This window comes from Ochlerotatus camptorhynchus, unplaced genomic scaffold (assembly GCF_037179485.1).
Source record: "Ochlerotatus camptorhynchus isolate MF236.1 unplaced genomic scaffold, CSIRO-AGI_Acam_v1.1 ptg000077l, whole genome shotgun sequence".
NCBI classification, from domain to species: Eukaryota; Metazoa; Arthropoda; class Insecta; order Diptera; family Culicidae; genus Ochlerotatus; species Ochlerotatus camptorhynchus.
The window spans coordinates 5,686,658-5,711,983 of NW_027040567.1; the positions used below are offsets into that span (position 1 = coordinate 5,686,658).

The 25,326-nt window shown below is 39.6% G+C and overlaps 1 protein-coding gene across 1 annotated transcript in view; it reads right to left on the reverse strand.

The window, feature by feature from the left end:
* bbg (big bang) overlaps positions 1-25,326 on the reverse strand; it is a 203,297-nt gene that overhangs the window by 107,522 nt on the left and 70,449 nt on the right. The window contains exon 2 of the mRNA XM_065217503.1: positions 6,279-7,030. Within this exon, the coding sequence (XP_065073575.1) occupies positions 6,279-6,342 (64 nt within the window). The 5' untranslated portion in view covers positions 6,343-7,030. The remainder of the gene's footprint in view (positions 1-6,278; positions 7,031-25,326) is intronic.

The window sequence follows — 25,326 nt, forward strand, 5'->3', positions numbered from 1 at the left end:
GGAACATGAGCATGAGCATTGACGACCATACATTTCAGTAGTTGCTACTCCGTGATTGACCAAATTTAGCGAAATTTGCTCAAAGAAACATATGAACGGAGCTTGGGACTAGCAATCCATTCTCAGAGTAAAAAATCCGGAGAATCCAAGGCCAATAACGGCACCGGCCACGTCCTTACGGTCATCGGGGAGGGAAAGGATTGTTATTTCAACAACCGTTGCTACTAGAGACCGAGTATACCTCTGCATCTCCACGGTTGTCACGGGAAGGACGTTTTTGTTAGTGGGAAGGGTAAATTAGATCTGGATTCACTTTTAAAATTTGTTACGCAAATGACGCGACCCTATCAACTCAGTAATGTAAAGAGACTTGGGTTTTAACCCACGACCTTCTGCTCAGTAAGCAAAAAGGGTTACTCTAAGGCCACCGTGCCCCTTACATCACAACAAGCTACGACCGACGATTGTTCATTATCGGTTACAAGAATCTTTTACATTAAAATGAAATCATCCAAAGTAGTAAACAATGTCTTCCGAACCGATTCAGGCGTACGTCACATTTGTCCAAATATACTTATTACTTTTCTGAATCGTTCCTCCAATTTCTGTTATTAACGATTTTCTACAATAGAGGCCTGAATATATTAGCTTAGTAATGTAATGAGGCTTGCATGAGTCTTTTGCATGAGCCCTATTCCCACTTGTTTGGCAGCCAAATTCTATTTCCGCTTGAAATCATTCAGGTCGATGACAGTTCCACCCTTTTTCTTCAGTATGTGCTTCACAATTGACAAATATTCCTCAATTGGCCTTAGTTCCGCAGTATTGGCCAGATTCTTATCCTTGGGAACCACTGTGACGCCATTTTCACTGTTCCCCTGTTTGGTGGAATTTAAGTAGTGGCAGCTTGCCAAGTCCTGCCAGAATAGGCAATCCACCTAATGTTGCTCCAGAAAAGGCAGAAGTATCTTCCGTAGGCACTTCTCCTGGTAAATTTGCTGCTTCATGGTCCCAGAAGTAATGAAAGTTTCGCTTTTCAGTCCACAACTGCTGATTGCTTGCTTGGGCATTTCGACTTCTTTTTGATTTTGCATTCTTCCGGGGCACTCTTCCGGTCAGCCGAGGTATAACAACGTTGATAGAAAACTGCCAGGAGCGGATAGTCCAGGATTTTCGTTTCGAGCGTGCTGGATCTAATAGCGACGTGCTTGTTCCGGTGAATCCATGATGTAAACAAATGAACTTATCCTGACAACCAATGCCTAGTGTGATTCTATACACTCTTACCTTGAGTCAGTGAAATTTTGAAAAAAAAATCATCAATCAATTGGATCAATTGTCAAGACATATGGATGATAAGATCTATGAGTAGAATTACACGGTAACTTTGAGGAAAAAGCTTATGGGGATTGGAATGCGCAAATCGGAAAAAAAAAAATCCAAAGAAACTTTATGGGACTTTGCTAGTGAGAAATGAGGAGAATTCAAGGGTAATTCTTTCGGTAATTCCAAGAAAATCCAGACAAGATATCCAAGGGAATTCCGACAAAAACTGCAAGAGAATTGAGAATTGAGATGATTCCAAAGAAATTCTACAGAGATGATTCATTTTTTGACAGTATTCCTTAGAGAGTTTACTTAAAGCGAAGACATCATATCAAGAAGACTGGCAACTTTACCAAAAATGAGCAAATACACAAACCTTTCTTCTGAGGATGTAATCTTTGCTATCAAATTCGTTCGAAGCATTTACCTTTGAGCGGCAGATGACCCGATTGTACCTGTCTCATAGTGTTCGTATGAGAAAATGGAAGAATTGCCAGTCTTCTTGATTTGTTGTCTTCGCTTAAAGGCTGTCCACATTTCACGTGGAAATGTTTTAAACCGCCTCACCCTACGTGGAAAATCAACCATATCAATAAAAATAAAATAGACAGCGGTAATTTCCCAACAACCCCCCTCTTTGTGAGAAAGGCCAACAACAGCTTCTCAGAGATTATTTGGGAACACACGTCGGACTCGATTGTCGATAACTGATATCTGTCACATTTATCGTCGATTTCTAGCGAACAACAACTCAATCACACAAATCATTACCAACAGATGGTCTTCTCTATCCGATAACCGTGTTAAACCTGCAGTAATAGTAGTTATAAGTCGAATCCAAAAGAGTTATGTTTCAAAGCTTTTGAGGACGATTCTCAGCATAAGAACTCCATTTTCAAAGAAACTATAATGAATAGGAACAAGGTAATTTCAAATAGAATTCCAAGAGACTTTTAAGAATACTAATGGACTGCTGAAGAGAATTCCTCCGCATGTTTCAGAAAAGCGTCTATGAATCTCTGGAAGAATTACAACTAAATTTGGTAATTCCATGTTACAATGCCTTCGTGTTTTGGCAACACGACATCATCAGAGAGGCTACCTCTACTGCTTCTGGATTGCTCTGCCTCAGTCGCGCTTACTCCAGCTAGCGCTCAGCATAGTCGTCTCGGCCCTGAGTGTAGATATAGGTCGGGGGTCTTCCAACTATCTATTACTGGCAAGTATATTGACGATTCAGCCTTTCCTTTGCCTGATGCTGCTTCAACTTCTAGCTTTGTTTCCGGTTTTGCGGCCTCCGCATTAGCCACATTATGTCTATGCATCCGTCCTGCCAACTGCCAGCATGAGATATCCGTCTACTACCAGAACGTCGGTGGTATCAACTGTGCTGTCGACGATTTTCGCGTAGTTACCTAGGATCTTTGCTACATCATTGTTCTTACGGAGACATGGTTGGATGCACGCACGCTCTCTCGTCTGGTGCTCGGTGACGATTACGAAGTTTTCCGTTGCGATAGGAATGCTGCTAATTAATGGTGGAGGTGTTTTAGTGGCTGTGCCCAGGACATAGCTCCTTTCTTATGCGAGGCACCCACTCCTCTGGTGAGACTGGATCGGCACCACCCGCCGCTACTGGTGACGTTAAGTACTAAGCTGATGCATGATTTTAATATTTCGCCTGTCCCCTTTTCCTACGATTTTCACAACGCCGACCATGGTAGTATCGCCGAGTTACTCTCCAGTTTAGATTAGGACGACTTATTGGACAAATTGAGTCCGCTGCTCAAACTATTTTTAATGTTTTGGCATATGTCATTGACAGACACGTTCCAAAAAAGATCCATCATCAAACGACCGTCGACGACGACGACACCGTGGTATACGAGCGAATTTCGTCGACTGAAATCCAGAAGAAGAGCCGCTCTTAAGAAATTCACCAAGCACCGCACATTATCCCTTCAACGTCACTATGTCAGGATCAATCACGAATTCAAACGAGTTGCAAAACGGTGCTTTCTTCAGTATCGACGTGGATTGCAGAGAAAGCTTAAGTCTCGTCCCAAGCAGTTTTGGAAGTTTGTTAACCAACAACGTCGTGAAGCTGGTCTGCCGTCGTTTATGATACATAATGGTAACGCGGCCTCATCTACGCACGACTATGCCCGACTGGCTGCCAGTTACGTGCCACTCTCTGGCCAAACCATGAGAAAAATTGATATCAATCCCGAGATGTTTTTCAGAGCCTCCTCGAAACTCAATTCGTTGTACACTCCGGTTCTTGACGGAATTCCATCGGCGTTTCTCAAAACGCACTTGAACAGTTTGTTGTCTCCACTGCTGCACGTTTTTCAACGGTCCGTGGAGGTCAGCGTTTTCTCATCCTGTTGGAAACTAGCGCACATGTTTCCGGTTCACAATAAGGGCCACAAACAGGACGTTGGCAACTACCGTGGCATCACTTCGCTTAGCACTTTTGCTAAATTGTTCGAACTCGTTGTTATGGAACCGTTACTTGCTCATTGTAAGCCGTACATAAGTATCGACCAGCATGGTTTCATGGCTGGTCGCTCCACTGCCACTAGCTTGCTGTGCCTTACTTCCTACATCTCTAACAGTAAATATGTCAGAACGTGCTCAGACGGATGTCATTTACACTGACTTATCTGCTGCCTTCGATAAATTGAATCACCGGATATCAATCGCAAAACTGGACAGGCTTGGTATCCACGGCTGCCTTTTGGTTTCAGTCGTACCTCACCGATCGCTATCTTGCGGTTGCCATTGGTGATCATCAGTACCGTATTTTCGCTGCCACGTCCGGCATACCCTAGGGTAGTCACCTGGGACCGCTGATTTTCCTGATTTACTTCAACGACGTGAATCTGGTAATTGAGGGACCACGATTATCTTATGCAGGTGACCTTAATCTCTTTCTTCGAATTCACTCAATTGAAGACTGTTGCTTCTTTCAACGTCAGCTGAATGCTGATTGGGGAATTCTGATTAATCGATTATCTCTTTTTCGCGCAAGAATGAGACTATTATGTTCAAGTATGTTTTGTTAGGCACTTAAATTGAGCGCGTCAGCCAAATTAAAGACCTAGGTGTGATTCTTGATACACAACTCTCTTTCAAGCTACACAACACGTATGCCGTCGACAAAGCTTCTAGAATTCGGATTGCCAAAGACTTCACGGATATTTACTGCCTTAAATCGTTCTACTGCTCCTTGTCTCGCTCCATATTAGAATACTGATCGGTTGCCTGGACTCCTTACTACAAGAACGGTCTCGAAAAAGTTGAGTCTGTTCAGCGACGGTTCCTGAGATATGCGCTACGTAAACTGCCGTTGACGGATCCCTTTCGATAGTCTCGTTACGAAAGCCATTTGCAACTGATCCATCTGGAGACCCTGTCGGTCCGAAGAGATGCTAGTTCGAAGGTGTTCGAGATTATTGTAAATGATGCTAGGAAGCATGGATTCTGGTGCCCAAGTCGACGCTGTTTATACAGATCTCACAGCTGCGTTCGACTGTGTTGACCATGGAATATTACTAGCTAAACTGGAAAAAATTGGCATGTCTCCTGCTTTTGTCACTTGGTTCAGATCTTATCTATCTAATCGCATGCTGTGTGCCAAAATCGGATCTGAACGATCTCAAGGCAGCAATTTGGGGCCATTGCTATTCGTGCTATTCACCGGTGAGATCGACATTATGCTTTCAACTGGATGCCGTATGTTTTACGCCGAGGATGTCAAGATCTACATGATAACTAGGAGTCTACTAGATTGTTTGGAGCTTCAGAGGATGGTGGATTGCTTTGAAATGCGGTGTTCTTGAAATTTCATGACAGTTATCATTTATAAATAAAGTATTATTTTTTTTCTATCGAAAGATCAACCCGTTTGTCTTTGACGATATTATCGCAGGACAGCCTCTGTAACAAGTAGCTCAAGTGCGAGACTTGGGCGTAACGCTAAATAGTGCCCTTACATTTCGAGTACACTACAGCGATGTAATATCTAAAGTAAATAGGCAGCTTGGATTCATCTTCAGAAATTTCTTCAGGGTTCCGGGATCCACTCTGCCTACGATCCCTGTATTGCTCGGTGGTACGATCCATTTTGAAATCAAGTGTGGTTCCCTGATGTCCGTATGACTCCAAGTGGGTAGCTAGGATTGAAACAGTGCAGCCAAATGAACCCATGGAATGATCCCTCCAACTTACCGCCTTATGAAGAACGTTGTCAACTTCTAGGACTAGAGTCACTAGAACGACGGTGCTCAATCGCTTAAGCAGGTTTTGTGGATAAAGAAAAAATGGATGCTCCGAATATCCTCGCACAAATTAATGTCTACGCACCAAAGAGAAGACTTCGCCAGCAGGATTTCCTTTATCTTGATTCGTGATGCGTGGAATATGCACAACATGACCCATTAGATATATGTGTAGCTCTTTTCATGAAGTTATTGAATTATTTGACCTTAACTTGACCACGCGGACCTTTCAACGACGACTCTCTTTAAGACGATAACTGTTTGCAATTTTATATGTTTAAAAAGAATTAAGTTTAGTGTATACATTTCATTGTTCATTTAGACCACATAATAATCAGTTGAATAGTTAAAAATAAATACATAAAATAGAAAACGACGAGTTTGAGTTTGACGAGAGTGTTTTGCTATCTGAATTGATGTGTAGGAAAAAATTGAGTTCGAGTTTTTAGATATCACACCAAAGTAAATGGAACCTTCAGAAATTTTCACTCTAGAACAGTAATATTTAAATTTTTGATTGATTTTTTTTTCATGTGTCAAATCGCGGGACGCATAGACATTAGGGACGTTAGATCATCTTCCCTATTTCTCATTAGTCTTCCAACTATTTTGTCATTCGCAACCGTCAATTCAGCATCGTAAAATATCATCCCAAAACACCTCAATTACCTTTATCGCTTAAACTACCACTTCGGCTATTCTTCGGTTTCAGAAAAATCACTCTCGGTTCCATCACTACCGGCTTCTGAATCGCGTCTGCACTAGACAACCCACGACAGGAGGACCATTTGGACCATCCACACTACTCGCTCAGAAGCTCAGCCGAGCTCGTCCTCCCGCTTGTGTCTTCCGGCACTACTTTGTCTTCTTCTGCTGTGTCGTAAACTGCTCACATGAATCACACATCACCGCACATGTCCCCCGGATCGAACAAAAGCCACTAACAATCGCTACCCCGGTCTTATCGTCGAATGTGTCAAACCATCAATTGAAGCGAATAAAGTCCGGGTATCTTCCACTTCCTACTGCTGCCGCTGCACACCCATACACATTAACACACCCCTTTCACAAATCAGCACACATCAAGGAGCACACTTTTAAACTTGTTAGCACTTTTATTGTTATGACCGCTGTTGTTGTTCTCCAAAACTGTTCATCCGCGTGTGCCCTGGCACAAAGAAGATCGTGTTGATCCGATATGGAAGTTGCAGGCGCGTTTTTCCTAGAACATCACCCGTCTCGCCTGTTTCTTCTTCTTCTTATTATTCGTCGTCGATTTTCGGACTCACTTTTTAATGTTGTTTAGATTTTCTGTATTATTATGCTCTTTTATGTCTTTCGCCCTCTTTGTTCATTCACTAATTCTATTGCTGCTGTTGCGCTTTTTGACCATCATCGTGCGCCTTTTTTATTAAGCGTGCCTAAAATGTGTAACAAACGGTTTGATTAATTTGTCGTATTCTTGCCGGTGTGCCTCTCCACTCCTCTCGCCCCTCGTGCAGAGAGGGGAAAGGAGCCGGCACATGTTCACGCCATCGCGAAGTGATTCGTGGTCCCCGTCGTTTGCGATCGTTAAAAGTGTCTTCCCAACACGGGTAGTTGGCTTCGGGCGATTTTCAGGAGAAATAAAACACTACCTTCTTGGGGGCAACTTCAAAACAGCACTTGATAGGACAGAACAAAACGACTCTAACAATTTGCTGATAGGACCCAGTTTCGTCAGACAGGCCGCTCACAATTGGGTGGATCCTAAATGGGCCTTAGTTAGCGACTGTCGAGACTGTATACCGCTATGTTGTTGTTCCCCGTGCGCTGAAGCAACAATAACACCGAAATTAGTTGGAAATTATGCTTGTTCTAAACAATTTAGCTTGACGCGTAGGCATTCGAGCTGGGGGCCTCTTTCGGGAAAAGTTTCGTCATCTGACGTCCCGATGGAGGAGACTGTTAGTTTTAATGGCGCTTTGCGCCCAGGTGTCTTGACGGGAGAGTTCGGCCAGAATGGGAGGTGATTATGATGATTGGGGGAAAAAAAAAACCGAGCGAGGAACGGGGCCAGCAGAGCAGCCTCTGATGATGATTCTCAGAGCAATTTGTTTCTCTAATTGAAAATTAACGTCTTTTGGGATTTCGGAGGTGGGCAGAGATAAAGATTAGTTTACCGTGGGGGGCATGCATTAATTATGATACGCTGAATTGAGGAAACATTTACCCCTCTTCTCCCCTTTTTGTCACGTTTTTCCTATACCTAATGTTTCGCTTCTCAGAAAATCAAACATTCTCCCTTTCTACGTAAGAACGTGACACAATATATGTATCACCCCTTGCAGGAAAAGTACTTGGATAAGTAATTTAAGACTGGATTTTACAATGGCTGCAATTTTGGATTAAGTGATACGATGGAAGTGAAGTAGTAATAATACATACTCAGGGTGTCTACTTGTTTTTCTGAATAGAATTCCCTGATTTTTTCAGCACTTCAACGAAAAATTTACAGGTTTTTATCGAATCCTTTTTTCACATAGTTTCAATTATCATAATTTGAATGAAATGTAGTTTTTTTCTGAAATTGAAATGCTTTGTTTTTTAACAAAAATGCTGCTATTTTCAGGGATATCATTTAACAACAGCAGATCTCTTCAGGTATTTTATTTTTCATGTGTAATTAATTTGTTCTGACAACATTTTATCTTATTTTTTTTTTATTATAGTCACTTTAACACTCTTGGGTCATTCGTGACTTGTCCGGGGGTGAGATTTGAACTCGTGACTTTGGCGTGAGAGGTATGGATGTTAACCACTACGCCGGGGTCGCCCCCATTTTATCTTAATAAAAAAAAACATTTGTAACCAAGGGCGTAGGGAAATAAATCTTGAATGAACTGGTAATATTTCAAGCGAAGAAAAATCTAGTTCCAGGAGCTATTATTTGATGAACTATGATCGATCTATCGCTTTATTGCATAGCCTTACATAACAAAAAAAATGCTTAATCATTAAGAAAAACTAATAATTTATTTTAAATTCGCATTTATAATCACATTTCAAAGTTTGAAATTTATAAAACGTTTGCTTACCCTTAATCTTGAAAGCTTCTAATGGACCAGATTGAAGATTTTTCTTAATCCATCAGAATCAAAAGAACATTTCTACGCATTAGAAATCAAATGAGGGAGTTAGAAGGAAAGAGATGGAAGTGACTTTGATCGATTCTCTTCATCGACTTTCTCTTTTGATAGCCACAACTTTACAGCAGATTTTGCGCTATTTCTGCCACATAGTTTGATAATGGAGGTTCTCATCGAGCATCCAGAATGGCACGTGAACCAAGGAATGTGTTTGCAGCTGAATTTTTAACGAAAGAGAAAGTCGATGAAGAGAATCGATCAAAGTCACTTACACCCCTTTCCTTCTAATTACCTCAAATAAAAAAAGAGCCAGGTTTAAAAATTTTGATTTTTATTAAATCTTATAGGGGAAATGTCGGCTTCGGCAATATCTTAACCCATTATCGTCTGGATGTTCTGAAATACAATGTATCCACATGCCAACATTGAGCTCTCAAGGATCTTGTTTAACCCCCTGACGATAGTAGAATAAGGTATTTCCGAAGCCCTCATTTACCCTATTTTGAATTCTTTTCTTTGATATCGAAAAAAATATATATATATTTGTATCGTCTTGATACTTTTCGAACTCTTCACAGGATTTGTTTAGAATTTTCTCAAGAAATTCATTTGAATCATCTCAACATTTTCTCAGAGTACGTCTTAGAACTCTCTCTGGTACTCCCTTACAATTTGCTTCATGTATTATACTCTACAAATTCTCTATAGAAGGCTCTTTGATTCAATCTGCAATTCTCTTAAAATTCTTGATTGTAAAAATAATTCTCCTGAAATAAATCCTTCCTCAGTATTTAGTAATTATTCTCCTAAAATTCACAATTCACAATTCCCTCCAAAATCATCATAACATATCATAACATAACATAACATCAAACATATCATATCCATTGATATGCTCCTCAGAATTCCCCATACAGGTAAACATATTTTGTAATTTGGAGCAGGTTTAATGATCGGTAATTCAATTAATTATAGCTTAAGTTCGTTGTTCGCTGAAAATTAAATCAATTTCAATCAAACTGTTGACTTCAATGTGCGACATGTAAATTTAAAAAGTTTTCGCTGTGTAGGAATACTTTTTTTTGCATTCTCCATTGTTTCATTGCATTGAAACTCTTTCAATTATTCCAGTGAAATTTACCTAAAACTTTCCCTGAAACATTTTTTAGATTTCCTCTGAGATTTAGCTCAGAATTTTCATTGAATTCGTTTCAGAAATCCTTTTGGATTTTCCGTATTCTCTTGACATTCTACTCAGAAGTAGCTTGGAGTACTTCCTTAAAAATTGCTTAGAATTCTCAGAACTCTCATGAAATTCTTTTTAGAATTATCATGCAATCTTCCTAAGAATAATGTTGTAAATTTCCTTCTCAGATCTACCTTGGAATTCTTCTTACGTTTCAACTGAAATCTTTAGTTCAACAGAACTAACTTGAAAGAAGACCTCAGATTTCACTTCTAGTTTTTCCAACGATTCTTGCCACGGAATACTCCTTCGAATTCCCCTGGAAAAATCCCTGGAGTTCCTTGTACATTTTCGTCAAATTCATTCAATAAACTCCAAACTATAAAAGCTTGTATTACACAATCAAACATTTTCAGCTTGTTTTAAAAGATCCTTTTTTATTTGGGTTCTTGGAAAAACATTTGAAAGAAGACAAATCGTTTTACTCGCTTGAAGACCGTAATGCCGAGAAAATTTCCCTTTCGAACCGTGTACTAGTTGATAGAAAACTGACTAGAAAATCGACCGTTTATGAAGTTGCTGTCTGTGGCAAACTTGTTTAGATAACACTAGTTTACAACTAAAAGTAAAATCTTCAAGGGACAGCCCTATGGGGTTGCACGCAATGGTGCCGTAGGACTACGTGGTCTTATATAATAAATCTGATTTGTTAACTGCAGCAGCAGCTTATGTTTTGTGTAAGAATAGAAGTTTGAGCGGGGTTCTCTCTGTTTATACTTTTTGATTTGACGCGCTTGACATGGATGGCCCACAGTAACTCACGAAGAGCTACTGATTCCGATCAATAGCGGTGCGGCTGCTTCCTCCTTCTATGGCTGCTCATGTGGGCTGCAGCTTGCAGCTTGCAGGCAGCCTTTTGATGTGTACTGGAGAACAATGTTCAATGCCACGCGCCGAAAGCACTGCTGCTGTTGCTTTTGATGCCGACGACAGGACACCACCACACACGAAGATTGCAACTGAATCCAATCAGCGGTTGAGGGCAGACTTGATAGATTTAATAAACACCGTTTGGTGAGACCAGATGGAATTGAAATTTGAAATCTGTGTTAGGGAAATCGCTTTTCGCAGGCAATCGGTGATAATTTTAATTATCATAACAACAGTTGCAAATTCGTGCAATTTTCAACAGTGATAACGTCTTGATAGATGCGTAGAAATATTTCTGATCGATTGCTGATAAAATTATTAAAATTGATCCAGGGGCAGCTGAATTATTAACGTTCAAAATCTTTCATAATTTTGTTACATGTTCCATTTTTGATTTTCACAAAGTGTACCCCTATAAAGAAATCACAGACGTAGTCTTGAGGCGAAAAATTAACTTCAATATTTGAGTCTTATGTAAAATTGTGCGCTGAATCCAAAAATGTAGTCTGAAAAAATCTCAGTAGGATAGTTTTCCAGATACAGCTAAACACTGAAATTTCACTAGCCTATGGCTAAAAATCTCTATAATAAAGGAAAAAAAAAATGAAATTTCACTTCAAAATGTTTGTTTACCACATCACAAATATCTCCGGCTGTAAAAAGCCATATCATTATTTGAATATCAAATTAAAGGTAAGAACATTTTAGTTGGATCAGCTGAACATTATTTGTCAGTGAAATTAGTGGTGTTGTTGTTAATTAATAGTTTGTTTAATTTGTTTTTATTGTTTTGCATATTTTCAAGAAAAATTGGATTTCAGCAAAGTTTTTAAGCAAAGTAAAGACAAATGTTTGTAGTGGTTGTGCCACCAATGCCACTAATCTCACTGAAAAATAGTGTGGAATTAATTGATAGCAAATTTTCTCACTTTTAATTTGGCATTATAATAATTGATATTGCTTCATTACAGCCGGAGATGTTTGTATTTTAGCAAAAACAAATTTTATTAGGTGAAATTTCATTTTTTAGCTGTGTCTAGAAAACTCCCTGAGATATTTTCTGACAACATTTTTGGATTCAGAGCACGATTTTACATGGGAAATGACCATCAGCGTACAAAGTTCAAATATGCTGTAAACTAGTGTAATCAAGGTCTTTCGAATGGTGTTCAGAATTCTGTCACCATGCAGCGCTAGTGTGCATGTGGACTTCCAGTATGAGCTATGTTTCGAGATCCTAACCAGCTGGGTAGCTGCTGTGTTCGAAAAAGATGTTCAGATAGCCACAACTTTTCGAATGACGCGTCATTAGTTTAGAAAAGTGTCACTGTGTGGCACTAGTGTGCATGTGATATTGCGGTGCGCTTTATCTCGATTTACATGCTCACTAGTGCCATGTAGTGGCAGAATTCTGAACGTATCTACCCACTCTTCACAAGGATTCGTCTATCTGAAAAACTTTGCCGAAATCATCATGTTGCCAGATAGTCAGGATCACAAGATATAGCAAAACTTTTCATCTACACTAGCGCTGCTTTGTGGCGCTAGAAGAAGAAGATGAAATTTTCATTCCACTCTTAAAATACTCTCACATTTTCCGGATGTTCATTTAATTTTTACAGCGTTGCAGAAATCCTCTCGGAGCTTTGTTTTAGTTTCTGAAAACACCTTCAAACTTTCCTGGAATTATCTGGACCTCTGTGAAGCTCTTGAAATACTTCTGAAGTTCTCATAAATTCTCTGAAGGTCTCTATTTACTTACTTCCCTGAAATACTCGGAACAGCTTAAGGGATCTCGATTTTTTTTTTCAGTGCATCATGAAACTATTCTGAATTATTCTAAACTAACGTTTATAGATTAATAAACTGCTCCAAAAGTCTAGACTAAAGATACGGGAACTACCCTTAAGATATCTGAAATTCCGTAAATATCTAGTTTTTCTGAAGTACTTGGAACTTCGTAAAAGTTTCCAAAACTTTCTTCAAGTTCTCTATATTTCTGAAGTCCTCTTGACACCGGTGAAGTTCTCTAAAATTTTAGTAACTTCCTAAAAGTTCCTTAAGTTTTTCGGAAGCTAATATAGCCGCTAGGAGGTACTTTGAGCTTCCAGTAAGGTTCCCATATTTTCAAAATTATAACTTCCCGCGGATTGCTTAAAAAGCTTATCTGAAATTCTCAGCATTTCCTTTCACTGCTCAGAACTTCTGTGAAGTTCCTACAATTGTTGTGAAGTTAATAGGACTTCACTGAAGATCTCTAGTCTTTTATTAAGTTAATAACAAACATATTTTTCCCCTTAATACGAGCACTTTCAATTTTCAAAAACTTGAACTTGGATTCAGATCGTGAGTTGGTGATGTGAATGAACATTTGAGGCACAGAGACAAATGCTCAAAGTCTGGAATTAAGCCAAACAAAGTTAAAGATCAGGATTTTTTTTAAAGATCTGAACAAAAACAATTTTGAGACAAACAATTTTCAAAGAACTAAGATATAGAAGCTTTTATAACAGCTCAAACATAAACACATTTCCATAACTATGGGACATATATTCTAGATTGCAGTCTAAGAAAGAAATTTCATTGTTGGAGATGCTTAACGTCAATTATCAGACTTAAAGTGGACGTTGATGAGGGGTGGAAAGACAATCATCCCTTTTGCCAGTGGTGGTGGAGGGAAACACCCAGCACCACCCCTCATCCACAGATGAGTTTGTTAAAGGGGATGATCAACCTGATTCGTACCTTTCTCAAAATTTCCTTAGCTCGCCTTCTACTTTCTATATACAATTTTCACACTGCTGTACTCTAACGGAATTATCAACTCTATACTTTCATCTCCTCATCGATCGTTTAAAATGTCCAAGTCTGATATTTGACATTAAGCATCTCCAACTATGTTAACCGTTTACATCACGCATGAAGTAAAAACATGATTAATTGAAGTAAAACAATCTCATTATCAAGGACGAGGAAAATTTTCCAAGAAACCAAGATCAAGAACCTTCAAAATTTAGCATGCGTTATACTTCTGAAAGAAAAAAAAAACATTTCATGATCTTGGACACAGAATTTTTGATTCCTAAAATTTGGACTTGGAAATTTTTTGATTCCGAAAAATTCAATTTAATGGACTCTGAGTAAATTCTCGGCTTGGCTATGCAAATACAAAGTAAACGCACGGAGAACTGCGAGACCTAGTTCAGAGAGTTCAGACTTCAAAGGTAAATCCGGAAAATAGATGATTAGTTTTAGGCCTAAAGTTCACCAGTCTAGTCCGAAGAGTTTTCTAAATCTGGATCATTAGCTATCTGAAATCCATCACCGTTACCAATATCAATTGATTTGTCATTAAAGACCAACGCATTTTAATCCTGTAAAGTGCCTCCGTCTTCATAAAGATCTCTAGATCTGCCCCATAAAATTCTAAGAAAATTTATCACCCAATCCGTTCTCTTCCGAACTAGTTCTAGAAGGTCACCCGACCTCAACTCCGACAATCACACAATTCAAAGTGACGATAGATATCGTACGAACTCGTTAGAGAACATCCAAACGCAAGCAATCAGTTTCCTTCAAGACAAGTTCGTAACTGGTTCTGATTTGCAATCAAACGGAAACGACAATCCCACCTCCCATTATTGCCAACCAGCTTAATTTGGCGTAGCGAGAAGAGAGCACGATAACACTTGGGCGTAAACCGTCCGTATCGACCGTTCGGTGTTCATCGGAATTAGTCACACCATTTCACACACGATGACGATGGAAACGACATCGGTGCCGGCGTAGCACACTGGCACAGACCGGAGCACCATCCTAGGAGATCCAACGCGCATCATACAGAGAAAAGCTGACATTTAATGGTTGCACCGAAATCGATTCGTAGTGCTTCTTCAAGATCAACCAGGCAGCTATGGCTTCTATGAACTGACTGCTTGCAGCAATCAGTCGGTTAGTCAGTCAGTTGGCTCCGTCTCCCCGCCCGCGGTGATTTATTGAAATTCCGGTGGATGGTGAAATCTTGGTTTAGGTTAGGTGGCAAAACAGCTGAGAATGCGCCACCAGCGTGCCACCGCGTCGTCGCCGTTAAATCGGTTGATTAATTTTTATTGTAAAGTAGCTGTAGAGCAGATCTCCGCGCGCTCTAAGCTGTTAAACCACAAGCTGCTAATTAAAAGATTTTATCTGCCCGATAAATCAGGCTCTGGCTCTGGAGGGAGTGTTGGCAGGTCCATGCACTGGCTAGTTGAGCACTCATACACACGTCACGGAGAAGTTATAATCAAATTAGTCAAACCTCATGTCGTCGTCGTCATCGTTGTCGTCCGTCAGGACGGGTTAGCAAATTAGAGTTGGTCATGGCGTAATTGCGATTAGCACATAGAACTGTAATTACTCATCGTTTTCCTCCGGTGATGGTGATGGTTGAAATGTCAACTGGTTGGACAGAGCCGAAGATTCGTCCCCGCGCGACCTTGTCGACACGGATTGGCTTGAAACATGAGATAGGACGGTTGAACTGATACTTGAAAGCTGTTGTTTTGAAGTTGAAGTTCGACTTGGGTTCCACACTGCTAAGTGATAGGACTTTGGAGGGAAATCCCAAGTTCACCGTTGTGCCCCAATTACCGTGAGAATCACGTTTCGCGCCCACTAAAAGCGTGCTCGCAAATTATCTTTTCTCCAAACAAAACCCCGAACGTCGGACTCCACCTTCATTTCCAAGTAGGGCTTCTCCCCATATAGACAGGCCCGCGCCAGTTATTCATTTGATCCAGTTCTAACGAGTTCACAAAAGGCGAAAATCTCCAGTCACGATCATACGGTGCGCGCTAGTGTTCTCTTCCCTCCGGTCCCCTGTTACCGTCCGAAATTCCCATTGTATCGAAACCCGGGTGCCAGTGAGCGATATCGCGATTCAGGTCCAGCGGGCAGATTTATTTGCAAATTCCCGCACCCCTGCTGCTGCTGCTGCTGCTGCCGCCACTGACTGACCGGCTGGATTAAATCCACGCCTCTGGAGCAGACCGGGGATCTGACCTTGTTTCTGTGCATCATAGCAGAGCGCCTTAGTCGTCTTGGCCAGACAAGCGTTAGATCATCGCGCATTAGATCGCTCGCGCCCAGGGAATATGATGAAAAATACATGAGCTTCCTCGAGAGGGCGAGGGAGAATCCGTTACGCGATTCTATTCCGCCTTTCGGAACCGTGCCGATATGGTAGCGTACCTCTACACATGACGAGCGCGAGGAAAGGTCAATTTCGTGAAACCGTAAGGCGATCTTTCCGCAGCGCAGTCTCTGCATATCTCTTAATCTCCAGTTACACGGTCAGGCCAGCTCTTAGCAGGAGGAGGAGGACGTGTGGGTGGCAGCGGTGCGTCCCAAGCAGAGAAGCGTGAAAGACGCAGGCATTCTGGAGCTTTGGCATTTGGTGGGTGGGTTTCGGTCAAAACAATGTTTGACCGGATTGATAGATCGTGCAGTCGATCTTTGGAACTGTGCTAACAAGACACATTTTATTCGTTTAAGAATGGCGAATCGGAGCGTTCCTTCTAAATGTCTCACGGAAGCGAACTGGCTGCAAAACGGTAATTTGAGCTTTGCCACCATCGGTGTACGGTCTGTTAGAAATTCTGTCCAGATGGGTGGGCTGTCTAAGAACACTGGGCTTCCGAAACGAGGCGCTTGAGGGGTGCAATGCCTAGCACTGCAATTATTTATGCAAAAATCAGCGTGAATTAATCATGAAGAGAGCAAAAGTTTACCGAGTCCGGAGGGCCGCCGTCAACGCGAAGGTGCTTTTCCTCCGCTCAATGGGTGAAGTGGGAACACCGCTAACGGACCTCCCGAAAGGTCGACGGAGGTTGGTGCAGCTGTTCGATGTAAATTAAATTTATTATTCAAATAATGGGTTGGCAGGCTTTTTTCGATGATGCTTTCGCCAGCTAGCGCAAAGCATTTTGCATCTAATTCATGTTCTCATGATGTTTTGCATATATGGTTTCTGCTGGATGGGAAGAGCTTGTTCCCATAGTTCAAGTGCACAAGCGGACGCTCTCCTGAAGGGTTCCGTTCTTGGCGGTTGCGAAGAAGCTCTTACTCGGGTGGACGATTGCTTCCGGGATGGGCTTTCTAAGAGCTGAAGAGTGAATAATGAATATTTAATCATGCAGGTGCAAATCTTGCAGATTTATTCCAATCAATTCCGAAATGCAGGGTGCTTTACTCCATGTTTCGGATAAAGCTTAACGGTTGTGGTGATGTTTGGGAATGTGTGCCAGTTCAGTGCAATTGAATATGGCGTATGGGGAACTGATTACATGAACTGTTGAGCGGACTAATCGTTGAAAATTGAACTGCCAAAAAGGGTGCCATTCTTTTTTTTTTCAATATTAAATGCTTAGCAGCTGGATTATTCGGATAATCAGTCAACTAAACGATTGACCGACTGAGGATCATTCGATCATGTTTTTGATCTTACGAGCTTGGTGGTTAATTGTTTCTTGGTTGCTTTGCTCTGCACTAAGCACATTTCGCTGTCTGCTAATGCGGTCTATTCAACCAATCGCCTGAATGTAGATAATTCAATGCTGAGTTATTATGCCGAATGGCCAAAAGGTCGACAATTCATCACTCACCATGGGTAAACTCGAAAAAATCCACTAAGTATATAAACTTTTACACAAATTATCATTTTTTGTATTTAACTTTTTTCGGAGCAGTGAAACTTCCCCTTAATCATTTTTAAGATCACATTCAACAGGTTCAGTAATCATTTTGATATTGTTCGCAATCATTGTGAGGTTGAACAACAGCATCTGTTTTCTGAACAATTCCAGAAATGGATTTACGTCACATTGTAATCTCACTGCAGTTTAGAAAAGATCCATGATTGTTTGGAAAATAGGTAACTTTAGGATGGTCCAAAAAAGTTTGGAGAAATTTGATTTTTTTTAAAGAAGTATTGTGAGAATCTGTGGCTGTTTTACAAAACTACATAAGAACTTTAAGACAGTTTCTTTAAATTTTGGTAAAATTTGGGAATTTTCAAGCAGTTCAGAAGACCTCAGAATATACCAGGAGATTTTTTTTATAAAATTTCACTAAGAGTTCTCCTTCATTCTCCCGAAGTTTCCATGATTTTTTTTTCTGGAAACTTTACTCTGAATTCGCCTGGAAGTCTTCTTTGAATTCTCAAAAAATAACATCGGGATATCTTTGGAATACTTCTGCAAATTTCCAAGAAATATTTCTTAAAACGTTGGAACTAGCCGCCAAATTAAACTTTCTTTAAATTTTCCTCAGAATTACCTTGAAATTCTTCTCAGTAGGAAGCTTTTTGGATCAATTCTCAGAATTAACTGCTTCCCTTGTTATTCTAATCACACTGGAAGTTTCCTAAGAATTAATTTACAGTTCTCGTCTCAAGATTCTTAGATGTCACACCAAAATATGTCTGGCAAACTCTTCTGGAATCATTTTCCAAATTGCTTTGAAGTTTTCCTGGAGCTATTCTCCGATTAAATTTTAATCCTTCATATAGCATACCCCGTCCCCTAAGTTTCTCCTAAAAATTCCAAGGAATTAAGCGCGGTATTGTCTTTTCCCCACAAATTCCATGAAATTATCCTCAGATTGCCCTTGGATTTTTCCTTTTGGGAAGGAGTTCTGCTCAGAATTATCATGGAATAATCCTGAGCTCTCACTAAAATACACTCTGAATCCAAACCATGATTTTTTTATTGAAATTCTACTGAAAAGTATCTCAGGTTTCACATTTAAACAGGAATTCCTCCGGTAATATAGTGGTAAGCTTGACTGCCTCTAACTCTAAAGGATCTAATCAATCCCAGTCGGTACCGTCAGGATTTTCTGATGATAGATGATGATAGTGGTTTACCACCCATTGTAGCACGGAAACTAAGTCCGACAGCAGTCCACAATCCACAAAGTGCGAATCGTAATGCTGGGTTTAGACTACGCAAGTCAAATGATCAACTCAGTTGAATTTAATTCGCTTCAAAAGTTGAGCCTGTTCCAACTTCTTTCAATTCAAGTGAGTTGATCAAGTCAGTTGAATGGCATGGTTTACACGTTCAATTCGCTTTCAAGTCTGTTGAATTCAACTGACTTGATCAATAGACTTGCCTCGTCTAAACCCAGCTTAAGTATAGAGCAGCGGAGAAGAGAAGAAAGACACACACCCAGAAATAACGAAAACTCAAAGTGTACCCATCGCTTCGACGGCTCCAGCGCAAAGTACGTCACTCATTGCTGGGTTGCAAATGGGAAACCCAGCAAGAAGACAAAATTCTTCTTCGTAACGCACTTCTCAATCTCCTTTAAATGCAATCGTGGTGAGCAAAGTTTGCAAAGAACTCAAAGAAGACATAACATCAGCTTGTTGTATTTTATTCGCTCCCTGCGTCGCACGGCGTGTACCGCTCGTTGTGAGGATCACTTTTTTTTTTATCTAGTTCGTTTATTTGTAAGGCTCAATTGCGTTAGCTTTACGGAGCCGGTAATTCACTGTTCTTTGTTTGTAACAGAATTCACTAAATTCTATGTCTAGTAGGAGTTGGGCCGAATACTTGCAGCTTATCCGAGGTTAGAGGGGTACATTGTCCAAGGATAGGATCAGGGGAGAAGCTTAGGGGTAGGGTTTCATTGTATCATCAGAGCGTTGTCGCCAGTATGAACCGTAGTGTGGTTCTAGATTCGTCTGGAGTTCGACCGGCTATGGTGACCAGTTGGTGACGATGAAACTCATCGAGACGGGGGACAAGACAAAACAAAACAAAAAGACAAACGAACTAAATTCTTATAGCATATAGCAGAGATCGCGGGTTGCCAACACGCCTCTGATAGGAACATAGAGTTGTCTTCCTTGTGCCTCGAGGATATTCAAAAGTCGCTCTCTGGCGGCGTCATTATCGGTACATTGCCAAACTGCGTGATCGATGTCATCGTAACCGTTTACACACCGGCAGATGTTGCTGTCCACAAGGTTTATTCTATTGAGAAGCGCATCTAGCGAGTAGTGATTGGAAATAAGTCTACTCATCACGCGAATGAAGTCACGACTTAAACCCAAGCCACGCTCTCGAAGAAACATTAGGAATAATTGAAGGTAACCACCGTCCAAGATTTCCAGAGTCCCAATCGGTTTGCCAAGTCGAAAGGGTACTCTGGCGCACTAAATGGTAAACCTGTCATAAAATTCGCCTTCCTGCGCGCCCTTCTTTGCCTGGAATTGAGCTATATGAGGGGACCCATACAAAGGTAATCATCTGCTCCCTTACCTTTGAAAGGAAATATGATGAGTGCATACCTGGTTTCATCGACCGAATGTGTGGAACACTTTCTCGGAGATAAGTTGGAAAAGAGTGTGCAAAGCAAATGGGAGAACCACACTCTCTTTGTCGAGTGTTGTGCGAGGCATGTACAAAGTTGTTCTGCGCATAACAGCCCTGCTCTCAAAAATATCTTAAAAGCAGATTGCACTTGGTATTTTTCTCAAAGATGTTTTTTCTAACTCCCTTGAAATGATCCTGTAGAAATTGTAATCAAACTCAAAGTGCTTTTAAAACTGTGCAGGAGATTTAACTCCAGTTTCTAGAAAAATTTCTTAAAGTATAATTGCTTTTAGCCCAGAATTCAAAAAGGCTAAACATTTGTGGAAAATATGCCTATACTGGAACTAGAAAAAAAATAAACACATTTTTTTTGTCGTGAGACTACGTCTTTCGGGAAGGATGCCAATCCAGGGAAATGCAACGAAAATTGGTCAGACTTTAAATGTTAATAACTTGGCTAATAATCAATGGATTTTGATGATTTTATGTCGATCGATTCGGCAGTTTTATACAATTTGTGTGGTTTGTCACACATTATAAATGTTAGATAGTTAAATAGCTAAAAATTAAGAAATATGTAAAAATTCAAATTTCTCACACATTTTCTTCGACCGCAAGGTGCTCACACCTAACACAGCCATCAGAAAGTTGGTTCCTAACAACCAGCGTTGCCAGTATTCCAGATTTATCTGGATTTTACAGATTTTCAGTCGTCTTGCCAGATACACAGTCAGATCACGTTTATTTCCAGATTTTTTAAATATGCTCCAGATTTTCCCAGATTTTTAAAATGTGTTGCTTTATAAATATCACTGGACTCCCTTATCAAAAAATAAAAAGTCAAACTTACTACTTTAATTACTTAAGACCATCAACGTTGGACATTATTGCAACATAATACATTGAATTGTTACAACATGTTTGCAATGGGTTGCAGAATCATCAAAATTGAGACATTTTCTTCACATTGTTGGCTGTCAATAATCCTAAAAAAATTTAAAATATCGAGTCAGTTTTTTTTTATTTATTTTGAGTTTTTGTTTAGATTTCGGCTACAATTTTTTTTTTTTTTTAAATCTTGGAGGAATTTTCCTAAGTTTGGAATTTAGAGAAATCGAAAACTGTTCAGGATAGAAAACAATAAATCGAGCTTTGGAAAATTGACAAGGCTTTTGAATCTAGAAAACCACCAGGACTTTGAAGTATGTTCGTGAAATTTATGAGGATAACTAATTGGATTTCTAAATAGAGTTGTAAACGTGTAAATATTGAGTTACCCTAGCAGTCTGAAATTCGTAAGAATTCTGAATTGGCCTAGATTTCAGAATTTTAAGGTAATTCTGAAAATAGTTAACAGTGAAGTGTAAGCATGCAGTCTGTGCAACTTTTGATTGAAGTGAAGACGGTATAAGTTGTCTTTTGCAAACTCTGGTGACAATTGCATGGAGATTTTGTCAAGAAAGGAAATTGTTTGAATTCGGAAGAGAAATCATAAGGAGAATGCTGATACGAATCGTGAGAATAATTTCAATGGAATTATGTCCAATGTTTCTATGGAGGTTAATTTGTATCAAATTTTTAGAAATCTGGCCATTTATGGGAGACCTTCAAGGCCTTTTTGGCAAAGTACTTGAGTACTTAGGAAATTCTGAAGAAGATTTCAACACAATTCTGATCTTCCCTACAAAGCAGTTCAAAGGCTAAGTGGGAGAAGATTGTGACGGTCATTCTGAAGAGCGTACCAAGGAAATTATTAAGAATATTGTTAGGTAATTTCATAGAAAAAAATGAAACAATATTATGCCAGTTCTTGGAAACTTACCAGTTTGAGGGAATTGTGGAATCGCGATTTAGCGATTTATAAGAGATTATAAGAGAACGATTTATAAGAGATTACAAGAGATAATGCTAAGCACTCTTAGAATGTTATATGTTTGGATATGCTCAAGATTAGCTAAGAGGAATCCAGCATTGAAGTATGATGAAATTCAAGGATGATTAAAATTGAACTCTGTATATGAAGTAAATTCAGACTAACAAAAAATTTCATGATCTGTGACCCAGGAAAAATATAAATTCCAGAAATTAGAATCATTTCAAGATCCTGAGATTTCAAAAATGACGCTTTCAGACTTTCATTTTAGTTATATAATAATATTATTTTTTGGCAAAAAATTATTTGTAATGGTCATGTGGAGTTACCCGTAGTTTAGGTAAACTGTGTGTGAGTACCACGATGTTAGGCTTTGATTCTCACTTCAGCTAGGAGAATTTTAGTTTAAAATCAAATTGCCTACTGGTCTGAACGATTTTTACGGGATTTTGACACATCATTTTGCTTTCAGTAGCATTATGTTAAAAACAGGATTTTTTGGAGCATTCCAGATTTATCCAGATTTTATATTTAGACTGGTCCAGATTTTTTCAGCAAATGACCTGGCAACGCTGCTAACAACACAATCCTAAGCCGCATAATCATTCAGCGTTGCAGGGTGGACGGGTCGACTTCGAACTTGTTCCATGCAGCGTGAGCATCGCAGCATTTTTTTTCTTCTATTCATTCACCTACATCAGCTAAACACAGAAAAAGAAGGGGCATAGAATAGTAATCCAAATGCTTAAGTAAGAAAAACGTAGAAAATTTGACTACTACTTTTACAAGTTTGACTGCAGTCATCGGTTGACTGCCGAGTGCTCGTTGCGTTGCACACTGAAAGTGAAACTAACTCAGAGAGTGAATAACTTTTACTCAGTTGTGAGTAACTTTTACTCATTCGTATTTAAAAAATTCCTCCATACGAATCAGTAAAAGAGGCTCATTCTCTGAGTAATATTCATTTTAAATCCATTTAGCTTGCCATCTCGGCTAGAAGTTGGATATTGGATAGTCAAGTTCAGCGTGAAATTTGCATCAAATTCCATATTTAAACTTGACAGCACGGCCAGAAAGCAGGTTTCTGTATTCAGTGAAGTTATTCGGATGGACAATACCTGTCGCATGATTGGCCTCTTAGTTCAGAATTCATTCACCATGCAGCGCTAGTAACATTTGCTTCAAAAGGCTTGCTTAAGCAGTCTACACTCACTGAAATCGAATCTTATTCAGTGAGTGAGTCTCTTTTACGTAGGTTGCTCATGCACTGAGTGACCAACGCTTTTAGAAATATATCCTTACGAATTAGCAAAAGTTACTAACTCTCTGAGTTAGTTTCGTTTTCTGTGTTTCGACTAGATAAGAGATTGCTATCTCTAGTAATGTTATTCAGATGGATAACACCTAATTTGTATGGGACACAGGGTGACCAGTGAACCGGGAAATCGTGAAAAAGCTGTAAATTCTAAATCACCTGGAGAGGTCCGTGAATTTCGATGATGAACCGGGAAAAAATATACTTTGTCCTCTCTTTGGAAAATAATAATCTTCTCAACTATTAGATTTTCTGGACACAATCGCCTTGAAGAACTTATTCGATCCAAAGGAATTTAGAGGACATTTTAGAATGAATTCAGGGGGCGACCCCGGCGTAGTGGTTAGCATCCATACCTCTCACGCCAAAGTCACGAGTTCAAATCTCACTCCCGGACAAGTCACGAATGACCCAAGAGCGTTAAAATGACTATAATAATTAAAAAAAAAAAAAAATCATAATATGGTATGTAAGAAACTCCAATGGAGTTTTTGGAAGTATTTTTGTAAAGTTTTGACTACAACGACAATTGTCAATTGTTTAAGTTCAAAGTAGTATTATAAGTCAGTTCTGTGTGACGATTGTAAAGAGGATTACAGGTTAATTTCTAATGAATGTTCTAAATAAATTCCAAGAAGAATCTAAAGAGAGTTCTTTTGAGAACTTCAAATAAATTCCGAGAGTATTGAGTTCTGATGGAATTAAAAAGATAATTTCAAGTGAATTTTAATGGAAGTTCCAAGGAACACCCGTGAAAGATATCAAGAGTTTTGAATTTTCAATGAAATTTCTAAATTAAATTGATTTGTCATTTATATATTATTGAATGGAACAGCAAAATAATCTCGTAGTTCTACGTCAACAATGCGGTCCTGCTTTGGACACAACCCTCAACTTTTGACGTAGGACTACGTCTGTGATTTCTATATGGGGGTACACTTTGTGAAAACCGAGAAATGGAACATGTAACAAAATTATGAAAGATTTTGAACGTTAATCACTCAGCTGCCCTTGGACCAATTTCAATACTTTTATCACCAATCGATCAGAAATATTTCTAGCATCTATTAGAATTATGACTTTATCGTTTCTCAAAATGTCACTCTTGAATATTGCAAGAATTTGCAACTGTTGCTATGATAGTTAAAATTATAACGCGAAAAGCGATTCCCCTAACACAGATTTCAAAGTTGAATTCCATCTGGTCTCACCAAACGGTGTTTATTCAATCACCACGTGGTAAGTGGTGGGGTGGTGTTCTCAAATGCACAACGAAAGGCTGCCTGCAAGCAGCGATCTGCAGCCCACATGAGCAGCCCACATGAGCAGCCATAGAAGAAGGAAGAAGCCGCACCGCTATTGATCGGAATCAGTAGTTCTTCGTGAGTCGCTGTGGGCCATCTATATCAAGCGCGTCATACTAAAGAGTGTAAACAGAGAGGACTCCGCTCAAATTCCTATTCCTACACAAAACACAAGCTCCTGCTGCAGTTAAAAAATAAGATTTATTAAATAAGACCACATAGTCCTACGTCACCATTGCGTACAACTCCATAGGGCTGTTGCTTGTAGTCTTTTTTCTGAAGATTTTTTCGCTGGAGATCTAATAAGTTCGATTGTTAAATGAAACTAGTGAGGAAAATTTAATATTTGCATTATAAAAGAAGAATCAACTTGGGGCTTCCATTAGCTTAGTCGGTAAAGGCGCAGCTTCAAAGCAAGACCATGCTGGAGGTGGTTGGGTTTGATTCCCGATCCGGTTGAGAATTTTTTCGGGTTGGAAACTTTCTCAACTTACCTGAACATAGAGTAAAAGTGCAGTTAAATGGTACAAGCTCTCAATTGATAACTGTGGAGGTGCATCTTGAACACCAAGTTGAAGTAAGTAAGAAGTAATATCAACTTGAAATGAATAAGTCTAGTCGT